The sequence below is a fragment of the Convolutriloba macropyga genome, unplaced genomic scaffold, assembly GCF_964194025.1.
Source record: "Convolutriloba macropyga unplaced genomic scaffold, txConMacr16.3 SCAFFOLD_90, whole genome shotgun sequence".
Taxonomy (NCBI): domain Eukaryota; kingdom Metazoa; phylum Xenacoelomorpha; order Acoela; family Convolutidae; genus Convolutriloba; species Convolutriloba macropyga.
In genome coordinates, this window is record NW_027450859.1 from 98,961 (window position 1) to 111,294 (window position 12,334).

A 12,334-nucleotide genomic window follows, 5' to 3' on the forward strand; every position below is an offset into this window, starting at 1 on the left:
TTGTCGCCAAAATTATATTCATCACGTCAAAAATAAGTCACAAAAGGATTACTTTTTCAAAAACTGAATATGGCCATTTTTGGAGTTAAATTTAGACTCTGAGATGAACTCTGAGAAAAAAAATTACCAATAAAAAAAATTTTCTAACCAAAAAATTGGGACTATTATCGATCTCTAACATTTTTTTTCAATAAAACATTTGTTCGGAAAAATATAAAATTGTCGTATAGTCAAATTATATAATCTGTTTAAATGCTTACCGGATTCTGTTCCCCAGAATTTGTTGTAAAATTTTGAAATGGAGACAGATTCTGCTGACTACGGAAGCGAGCACCGTCGTCCAATGCATACACTAATCCACCACTTTGTTGTAATATGTCTTCGCCTTTTGTCGATTCATAAGCAGTTCCCGTTTGTTTAGCCGAGAGCTCTTCTTGCAGACACGATGCCGCATCTAAATATATTTGCTATTGATGCTCATTTCAATTAATCGAACGCTGATTTCATAGTAGATTCATAATAGATCTTTTATCCGGCATTCTGCTAATGGTGTATTTCAATATAAATGGAATGTTAAGGTGAAATAAAAAAAAAACTATTGCTTCAAATGACAACAGAAAAATTTTGAGAAGTAAAAGTTTCACCAGAAATTTTTCGAAGTATAATTAAACGCCAAATAAAAATGAAATTGACTTGGACTTGAATAAAATTGCTGAATTTTGAAGCATAATCAATAACTATTTGGTAAATCTTGGTATTTTGAATAATAGAACAATTTGAGAGAATTTGCGGACAATTTGACTGGGTACGTCACAAAAACCGCATTCAATAATTCAAATCAAGATGGTTGGCAATAACTTTAAGCATCAAAGAATAAATTGGGTCACAATTTAAATAAATTTAAATCCCGTCGATTTGCGTCAGGAAGTGCAAAAGTTTTGTACAAATTTTCTAATACAGCTTTTTTCACATGGGTACAAATGGGTAATCTATGCATAATGAGAATAATGGTAGTAATAAATTTATTCTAACCATTTGAACGGCTACTATCAAAGTGTAAGTATTGTATTACTATAGTAGTTTTCATTGGGTTTGTGTGGTGGGGTTGCGGTGAAGGGGGGGGGGGGGGGGGGGGGTTGGACTGTGAGGCGATAAGTAGAACACGAAGTGCAATCATCTGGATAATAATTAGCACACATTTGCATTCAAATTAAAATATTCCACCCTTGAGATTACACACACTACACAACACTAGAGCACACACGCCACAGATGCGCATATACATTACCCTGTTTAGCGGTAGTTAGTTGCGAGAAATAAAAGTAGGGCTCTTATCTCATTCAGGGTAATAGTATTTGTTGGGGGGGGGGGGGGGGGGTTGTCGGGTCATAAAACCCAGGATGTGATTTGAACATATGATATGAGCGCATCAGAAGCGCAACTAGTGCAAAAACAAGGCCAGTTATTATTTCACACTTGGGTGCTGTTTAACTAACATTTTAACCCATTACGCAATCCACTATAAAAATCTATCACCCCCCCCCCCCCCACCCCGCCCCGCACTCAAATTTGAAAACCAAAATCACGTCCATTCGACATTCGCACGTTGGTTTGTGTCCTGTCTGTTTCCTATACTCGCCCCCATTCGGACCCTGTGAAGTCTAAACTCAACCCCCTCACTCCCCACCAACAAAAAAATGTTAATAGCTTCCTAGTTTCAAAGGAAACGACTTGATGTGATGCAGGAAGAGACTCCCAGTTAACGACAGAGCAATTACAAGTGCCTGGTTGCTCTGATGTTCAAAGTTTTTCCCCCAAATTCCCATTTTTCAATACAATTAAGTTCATGCCCTTCTGGGTACAAATTGGATTGGTCTTGGACTATAATACCTCTGCATCTGACAGGTAGAAGGCAGAGGGCAAGAAGCAGATTGTCAAATAATAGTCCCCTTGACAGCCAAATAAAAAATGCCATTTCAAATTAGGATAACTGTTCTGACGATAGCTGCATCAAAAAGACAATGTTTGTGTTTAGTACGGTTCACTTTATAGCGTGTGAGAATGTAAAGAATCGAAATTTTTAAGAGACAGGATACTTAATTTCGCTCCTGCTATTGATTTTAGTAAGAAAGTATCATTGTTTAATTTCTTTAGAAATGGTGATACATTTCTGGAGTTTTTCCAACTAACTAATTCCGAATTTTAAGCATTCTAGAAAAATGAGATTGTTACCATATTGAAGCCCTTGAAAGCTGGATTTTCACAGCGTAAAATCATACGTGCCAGATTGCCAGAAAACAGCTGCGATAGCTTCGTAGACCTGCCGTCTCAAAAAGATAAAAGACCAAAGAAATTTCATTTTTTTTTACAAATGGCCGACATACCATAGTTTGAATTAGAGTAAATTTTATATTTTATGTATTCTTACTATTAGATGCCGCTAAAGACAATCAATTAGAGTGACATATACTCAGTTGACCTTAACGCCTTCACTCAAGTAAGCAAAAGTTATTTTGACAAGGAGGCAGGTCACTTTCTAGAGCGAGGTAAGTGTGATCGAAAACATAATCACGAATAAAACAAAGAGCAGCACAAGTCCTGAATTACAATCCAATCAATTGAATTAAATAAGGACCTGACAATCAATATTTTCCCAGCAACATCAAACTACGATAGTTAGTAAAGCACATGATCCTATTCGCCTAAAAATAAACAAACATAGCTGGCAGGTTGCCAGAAAACAGCATCAATAGCTTCGTAGATCTGCAGTATCAGAAAGATAGAGGGAAAACACAAAAACACATGAGAAGGCCAATAATAACCCCAGCTAATGGTTCGGTGCTACTTAAAAACAAAAATCTTAAAAAAATTTCTTACTAAAAAATTATCAAAACAAAATTTAATTGAGTCAATAAAAGAGATAAAGTTGAAACAAAAAAATTGGCGACAAATTTCGCCGTGCTGGAGGCCAAAAAAGAACTTATTTTTCGCACTAAAACTATCAAAAACAAATGTTAATTTAGTCAATAGACGAGATAGCTTAAAGTTGAAACCGATAAATTGGTTACAAATTTTGCCGCGCTAGAAGCCAATCGAGATATTATTTTTCGGACCAAGCCTAAAAACCAAAAGGAAAGCAACGAAAACAGACAAGACTCAAAAATTCACTTTCTTTTTTAAGAAAAGGAAAATTCGACTAATAAAAAACACTGCTATCAATTGAAATCATTGAAAAAAAGAATTTGTACCTCATTAGCAACCGACGCCAATTGTCTATAATGAGACCAAAAATATAGGACAGTATACAATAAAAGGTGGGTAAAAACAATAAAAAATAGCTTTTTAGAACAATTTAAATCAACGTCAAAAACAATTTAAATCAACTATTGACTTCAACCATTAATTTTTGCTCCAGTAGCATACTGTTTTTTTAAAAAGAAGTTACGAAGAGGCAATTAAAACCTTTAGATATCAATTTAAACCAATTATAAATCGCTTCTATTACGGCTCATTAAGCGGCCAATAATACTGGTTATTATTGAAACTAAGAAGCAGTACAATAAAAGGAACTACAAAAACCATCAAAACAATATTTACTTATATTTTATTTAAAAAAGTGGGTTGTCATATTAACCATTAATTTTCCTTAAATCAAACTCAGAAAACAAATATGCTTTAGTGAAACACGTGAATGACCCTATGAAACCATTAGTCAAAAAACCAGGAAACAAACAGCAGAAATTGTGGTCAAATTGCCGCAACAAAAAGGTGGCTTTCAAAAAGCAAAAATTTGTTAAAATACAAATTTCTCACTCCACTTACAAAAAAGAAATTCGAAAAAAACTCAGTCTTCATTCCTACTCGCTTTTTTGCTACCTTTATTACTGCAGTCTGAAAAAAAAACTCATCAGTCTAATTGGACTTGAACAAGTCATTGAGGTGAAAAGGTAGAAAAAGGTATGAACTGATCTTAAAAAAACAGCCCATCAATACAAAAAAACTCCGTTGGATTGTAACAAGATCCACTAAGAGTGAAAAATGAAGTCACGTGCACAATTCAGTCGGAACTCCAAGAAGACATGAACAAAGACCAGATTTGAAATAAGCGCCACCTCATATGGTGGTGACAAAATCTCCGGAAAAACTCGACACGTCAATTCGCTAAACAAAATCACCAAACCAAAAATCTTTGAGCAAGGCCAACAAACTTTCACTCATTCCATTTACGGTATAACTCAATATAAAACAGACGGATAGACAAATAACTGAACTCCCAGAGAAACAAATTTATTGCGGAGACAGAAAATCTATTCAATTTTAAAAAAATAACCACGATGAGAAACAACCTTAGCGTTAATGTACAATACATTAAAATGCATTACATTATTTTTTGCTCCTCAGATCAGAGAAATTTCAACAAAAACTTTCTGTCTTGATACTGGCAATTGGTAACTCTCAACAAATATTTATGACAAGAATATTGCAAAAAATCTTTATTGATTTTGAACCAATTTGAAGCCGAAAAACACGTTTTATGAATTGAAACTGTCAAAAATTTATTTTCGCACGTTTTTAATGTTATCCTTGGGGCATAGGATATTAGGCTAAAACTCGATCAGGCGAACACAATTTTTGTATCCATCAGGCGAAAACTTTGAACCAAAAGGGTCAAGTACTTTATTATTAAGTAGTGCTTTTGAATGTTTTAGTTGTTATTCGCCTCATGTCTACAAAACTTTAGTTCAAAATTTTCGCCTAATGTATTCAAAAAATGTGTTCGCCTAATCGAGTTTTCGCCTAATATCCCCCCCCCCCCCCCCCCCCGTTATCCTGTGATATAAGGTCGCATGCTGTTTAACTGGGTTTTATACAACCTTGCGCTTCCATTTACAAGTCGAAAATAACAGGATTCAAAATTTGCCAAGTACGAGTGTTATAATCATACAACCCGCCCAATAAAGAAAACATCAATTGATGGATCTCTGCCTGCGTGTGTTGTCTCAGTTTAAGGAATTGTGAAAACTTGCTTTTTCACGAATAACTTCGAAAATGTAGAGAAAATTTTGCTTATTCTAAATATCTTTGCAAAGTTATGTTACAATTATGTAAAAATCACATCTTTTATAACATCTTAAAATTCGTTAAGCGTTGTCCAATTATACGTTTTAGCCCTTTTCAAATGACTTTGCTTCGCGCTTAATTTACTAGTCAAGATTTAGATTTGACAAAATTTACAAGATCTGGAGACACTTCGAGATAAATACACTCTTCTACACTAAATAGAAGCAGTATAATAGTTTTTGCGCTGCTCATTTAAAAATATCTAAAATTCAAGGACTGCAAGCATCGATTATTTCATCGGTTTTCAGCCAGATTGATTTTGTTTTCGGTAAGAATTCTCTACAGTTGATTAAAAATTCCATCTGTTCCATATCGCAATCTTCCCCTCGTTGCGAAACTAAACTGCAGATTAACTTGAGATGAAGAACGAACAAAACGAAATAAAAGCAAAAGAATTTAACTATTAAACCCTTGTCATTATAACGACACCGATTTCATCCCCAATATATGAGAAAATCAATGTTAACAAACATGAAGACAGTAACATAGGGTTTTTATGACGTTAAAACAGCAAAAAAACAGTAAGCTAACGAGTAACAAAAGTTAGCTGTAATTTGTGTTTCTATAATCTTTAAGTAAATTTGCTCAAAGTGCTTTCTAGTGACTCAAAGTGCTTTCTACTGAGTTTTTCGCCTGCAGTGCTGCTGTGTATGAAAATATGTTTGTCAAATTAACAGGCAGTATACTTCTTTGAAAAGCATACAATTCTCTTAGTAAAAATTACTGGTCCGTTTTTAATTCGTTTTCCAAATTATTTTGATTGTGTTCTTAAAAGGCACGTAGAAGGTCATATTATTTTTCAAGCAACCCAATACTTTACAAACATTTGTATTGAACCTAGCAGTATGTGCTCGTAAAAAATTTTTGAATGTAGCGCTTAACAAACTTAGAAAATAAAATTTCTGGAATTTATAACATTTTCTCATGTTTCCATTTTTTATTCGAATGTTGCAACTGGCCCTAGAAAGCTAAGTTTATTTTTTTCTGATATTTTTTTCAATCTTATTGAATTTTTATGTGAAACAAGGAGGCTCGGTAATGTGCGTTCGAACATAAAGTTCCGACCCCGCTCATCCACATTTCTGGCATAAATGTCCGCCAAATGAGGAACAGATAAAAAATCCCCAAAAATTGAAGTTTTTTTTCCAAAAAAAAATGTGTATGAACAAAAAGATCTCCTCATACGCAAATAACTCATTGGAGTAAAAAGGCCGCTTTAGATTGATGAAATCAGTCATTATTAAGAAAGCAAGTCAAGACAAACAACAAAATCAAATAACAAAATAAACAAACATTAATAACATATAAAACTTTATGCCCATTTAAAAAAAAACATTCTAACAAGGTCAAAATTAGCGCCGATTAAACTGAAACTAAACAAACAAACTGTCCTTCACTTGAAAATATATGGGACCACTCCATAAGAAGGCTCGGCAACAGTTAGACAAAAAAAACACAAAAACCAATAAAAAATTAGCTTATATTTGAAAAAAATTCATTTCAAAGTAATGAAAACCATTTGAGAGCAATTAAAATCATCCACCGTCTTTTATAGGAGGGCTGTAAGCCCTCCTATACGCTTCAGATACGCTTTTATAGGAGGGCTGTAAGGCCTGTCAATAATCAATTGTTTATGCCGTTTCAAAAAGAACAACAAATAGAGACAACAAATAAACTCAATCAAATATTGCGAGAAAACCCCGTAGAAGCCTTAAAGCCATATTTTGCGCCTCAAAATATGTTCAATTGAGCCTTCAACGAACGCCAAAATTGTGGTATAGGACCTCTCATTAATGAGAATACGTAGCAAGTAGACAAAAATAGTGAATAATGGCAAATTTAAGTATTTCTGCTTTTTTAAAAAAACAATTATTTTCATAGTCAGAAAAGCCATTAGCTACAAAATAATTAAATAGGTTAGTCTATTCACCCATTGGAAGCGCTTGAGACCTGTAATTTTTCAGAATATGTCTTAAATCTACAAACAGATCGTTAAATACAGAAAAAAAAACAAAAATCAGATTACTTTTTGTGCGAAAAACCCGTCTCCAAACCAGTAAATTCATAAGAGTGCTTTAAAAAAGATTAGATTTTGTACACTTGTACCGTGCTTCGACAAAAATAATGTTATATATGACCTGTAAGTAACAAGACTAGGTAACAAATAGACAAAAAATAACAAAAATGCAAAATTAAAGAAAGTTAAAAAGTTTTTTTATTTCTGAAAACAATCCTTTTGAAAGTCATGAAAGCCGTCAGCTATCTGCTCAAATCAGGACGAAGGCTTATTCATGACTCCATGGAAAGCAGATGAGACCTGTCATTATCCGGGTAAATTTGAACGACTTAAAAGACAAAGTAAAAACGACAGTTAAAACCATTAAAAAAATCAGTTAAATTCTTCGAGTAAGGATTATCAAAGCCGTCAAAAACCGTAATCTATGCCTTTCAAGACATTTATATGTTTAATTGTGCTTAATTTGAATGCCAATAAAGTAATATTTGAACTATCAATTTTGTGATAATATGACGAAAAGAGAAAAAACCGTGAAAAATTGGCCAACACCAAAAAATCAAAAACAAATTTGTGAAATCTAGTAGTATCAAAGCCAGAAAACAATAACTTAATGCGTAAAACAACAAAAAAGATTAAAATTTAAATCAATAGATAGACGGGGAAGAAGAAGCATTCTTTCTTTGCTGGCACTAAGCTACAAGTTGACCAAATTAAGAGAAAAATAGAGGCAAAGTTCAAGAAGCCATTGTTTATTTAAAAAGCAAAGATTTTTAAGTGAAAACGACGATAATCTATCGAGTAATTAAACTAGATATATTAATTTGGAAATGTTTAGGAAGCCTTTTGGACCCATCAACACAGATCTTTGATTTGAAATGTTCTGTTTGACTAACATAAAAAAATGATATTTTTTTTTAAAAAAAAGACCGACTGATTACGTTTCAAATTATTTTTGGATTGTAGTAGTCCAAGATTGGACCAAAACTAGCCCTACTATTGCTGCTTGTCCATTTAGAACACTCAATTGCTTCGAATCGTGATAATTTTTTTAGTTAAAAGCTCAAAAATAAAGGCTGCGTGTTTGATAATAATAGAGTAAATTTAGCAAAAAGCGGCAAAATTTTGATTCTAGACTACTCTCAATGGAAACGGAAGTAAAATGAGCTCTCATTGCAGTTTACAAAGATAGTGTTTGTTGTTTTTGGGTGTTTACTGCGAGTAAATTTAATCAAAGTGGACTAAAGAAGCCAATTTCGGGCAATTTCTGATGAAAAAGGTTGAATTTTGAAATAATTTGCCAACATTTTAGCCAAAAAACTGAATCAAAATAGTTAACAAAACTTTTTTTGTCTCTAAAAATAAAATTAACAGTACTATTGTTAATAATTTTTAAAAATTTAAGCAAAATTGAAGAAAATTGTAGGGAAAATTCCGGAAAATGTAAATAAAAACAACATTATCCATTGTCTATTATTCACAAAACTTCAAACCTCGATCACTCCCTGTAAAATACGATATTCAAAAAAACTCTTTTTAATTCCATATTCTACGCTGGAGGGGCTTTTTAATGATACCACTCGCAACTCTCTACGATGAATATATCGATCGGTCAAAATTGACTGAACAAAAAAAACCCATTTGAGTATATAGTTCCTCCCCCACAAGTGGGTCGGAACAATAACATAATACCACAAATTAAAAACTTTTTTCGTAAGCAGAAAGAAAAATTCGCTCAAAGCGCTCAAACAGAACTTCTGCAAAACGATAGCAAATCACATCCTCCCGACTGTATAACTTAAAAATTGGCACCATAACACAATAAAAGACTAGAGAGAAGCTATCAAATGGGTTAAAGTAAATCAGATTCTACGATCACCTGTGAACAATTTACTCGCTTAACAGCTGCTACCTGAACTGATTTCATCAAGCCGTTATATATGGACAAAACATTGGGAAGTTTTTCGAAAACTTTGACTAAAATCAACAATAAAATAATAATTTCGGTCACAATAGACCAAATACCACCAAATATACCACACAGAATGATTGAAAACACAAGATTTAAAAAACTATTGAAGAGCAGTTCGCGCAAACCACAAGTAGTTGCGAAAACGACACAATGCTACTTGAAAGAACTTATTTGCTCTTGGAAAGGCTTCAACAATTGATCGTACACAGTGAAGCGCACTTGAACACAATAACTGAGAAGGACAATAGTTTAGAAAAACTATTAAAATAATAAAAGGCGAATCTGGCATGTGGACCAACTCAAAGGAATCAGTCTACTCAAAACAAAATAAACCTATAATGCGAGTTTTGTTAAACCGACAAGTTGTCAAAGTCTCTGATCTCAGCAATCGAACCAAATGCATGTCTTGCCCTGTTGACCTTTCTTGCCAACCATATCCAAGAGTCAGATATTCCATGGAGCGGTTGGTATACAACCAAGTTTACAGGTCATCAAATAACGTATAACCTTGGCACGAGGACAAAAAATTGTTTCTCATTAAATATTTCACAAATTTTAGGGCGAAAAAAAAACAGAATAGATAGGGGGGGGGGGGGGGGAACAGAATAGATCCCAATTTTGTTCAAAATTAAATGAAATCCAATATATCTTCACGTGCGGCACCTGTCATAACATCCAGTGATAAGAGATGTCAGCGACTTAAATAGATCGCCATTACTCTTCTTGGACTCGTTGCAGAAAATCCATCACCATAACTATTCTTCGTGTTTTAAAAAACACACCACTACAATAATTGTTCCGACCCATCTTGAGGGGGGGGGGGAGGAACTATATACTCAAATGAGTTTTTTTTTGTTCTGTCAATTTTGGCCGATCGATATATTCATCGTAGAGAGTTGAGACTGGTATCATTAGAAAGCTTGTCCAGCGTAGAATGTGGAATTTAAAAGATTTTTTATTTTCGTTTTTAACAGGGAGATATCGAGGTTTAAACTTTCGAGAAAATAGAGTGAATTCCGTTGATTTCATTCACCTTTTTTCGGAATTTTTGATTAAAATTTCGTCAATTTTGATTAAATTCAATAAAAATTTTCAAGAAAATGTTGTTGATTTTACGTTTAAAGACAAAATATTTTGTCGGCTATTTTTATTGAATTTTTTTGTCACAAATTCCGGCTAAATATTTCACAAAATTCAGACCTTTTCATCAAAAACAGCACGAAATAAGTTTCTTTAGTCCACTCTGATTAAATTTGCAGGTAGTACACATCCAAACACCACTAACACAATCTTTGTAGACTGAAAAGGGGGTTAATTCCACTTCAACTTCCATTGAGAGTGCTCTGTAAATAAAACTTTGCCGTTTTTTGCTAACTTTATTCGTTGATTATCAAAAACACAGCATTTGTTTTTGATTTTTAACTAACAAAAAATCTATATCAATGACATTCCAAAAATTAAATATTCCTAATGGACAATCAGCATTAGCAGGAATAGTTGTGTACCAATATTGAACCGTTACAATCCAAAAATAAGTCGAATTGTCGTCAGTCGGTTTTTTATAAAAAAAATTCTATCTTTTTTATACTAATTAAATAACAGAACATTTCAAATATAAGATCACTAGTGATAGGTCCTATTGGCTTCCTAATTAGCTAAAAAATAATTTATCTAGTTGATTGCTTGAAAGCCTATCGTCGTTTTGACTTTTAAAATATTTGATTTTTAAATAAAAAATAGCTTATTGAACTTTGCCTACATTTTTCTCTGAATTTGGTCAACTTGTAGCTTAGTGTCAGCAATCAAATAGTGATCCTTCTTTCTGCTGAAATCAAATTTAGTCTTGATTGCGGTTTTACGCCTTAAGTTATGGTGTTCTGGCTTTGATACTACTAGATTTCATAATTTTTTTAAATTTTTAGGTATTTGCCCATTTTTCATGTTTTCTATTTATGTCAAATTATCACGTTATTGTAAGTTCATATATCACTTTTTTCGCGTTCAAAAAAACGCACAATTGATAATTTTTAAATCCTTAAAGATATAGATTGTGGTTCTTTACCGCTTCGACAGTACTTTCTCGAAGAATTTAATTGAATATTTTAATTTTGTCTTTAACTGTCGTTTTTACTTTGTCTTTTAAGTCGTATTTAATTTCCTGTACAATGAACCGGTTTGATTGGCTTCTCCAGGAAGAGTAGATGAGCCGATGTTCTGATATTAGAAGATAAATAATGGCTTTCATGACTTTGAAAACAATTGTTTTCCAAAATGAAAAAAAAAACATTTCAACTTCGCAATTTTGTTCCTTTTTTTCTGTTTGTAACCTGGTCTCGTTAACCAAAGGTTAAAGATGACATTTTTTGACAAGAGAAGGTGTCAAAAGGCATTGGTGTCACAAAATCTAATGTTTTAAAGAATTCGTTATGACTTTACTGGCTTCGACACGGGTTTTTCACAAAAAGAATCAAATTAATCTTTGATTTTTGTCATATTTGACGTGCTTTTTGTAGACGTAAGACTTGTTCCGGATAAATACAGGTCTTGAGGGCTTCCTTTGGAAGCATAAACGAACCTATTCAATTTTTTCATTTTGTAATTAATGGCTTTCATAACTTTGGAAACAAATTTTTTTCGATAAAAACAAGTATTACATAATCTTGCTTTTTTTCTTTTATGTCTAATTGTTGCTTATTTTCATTAATTAGCCGCCACATAATACATTATCAGTGTTCGACGAAGTTGAACTCTAACATACTTTGGGGGCCAAAGTATGGCTTTACAGCTTCCAAAGCATTTTCTGGCAAGTTTTATCAATTGTTGTTCTTTTTGTAACTGCATAAAAAATTGAATATCAAGAGTTCTTAATTCCCTTCTATAGAAGCATCGGTAATTGTAAACCTATGGGACATTTTGGTTGATTCCTAATGGTTTTCATTACTTTGAAATTAATTGTTTTTTTAAAAAAAATCAGCGAATTTTCTAGCTTTAAAGTTTCTGTTCTTTTTTGTCTAATTGTTACCAAGCTTTATTATGAACTGGTGAATAACCATTTTCTTCTGGTGAATTACATGTTATTTTGTTTTTTTTTCAGTTTTATCTGACGCTATTTTGACTTTGTTATTAAGTTTTGTTTTTTGAAACGGACATAAATTTTTTGATGTAATTAATGTTTGTTGTTTGTTTGATTTTGCCGTTCGTCTTCGCTCGTCCTTATTATCGGCATA

The 12,334-nt window shown here is 32.9% G+C and overlaps 1 protein-coding gene across 1 annotated transcript in view; it reads right to left on the reverse strand.

The window, feature by feature from the left end:
* The window catches only part of LOC142356218 (uncharacterized), a 69,004-nt gene that overhangs the window by 36,074 nt on the left and 20,596 nt on the right, over nt 1-12,334 (reverse strand). Inside the window, exon 3 of the mRNA XM_075408168.1 lies at nt 261-454. Coding sequence (XP_075264283.1) covers nt 261-454 — 194 coding nt within the window. The remainder of the gene's footprint in view (nt 1-260; nt 455-12,334) is intronic.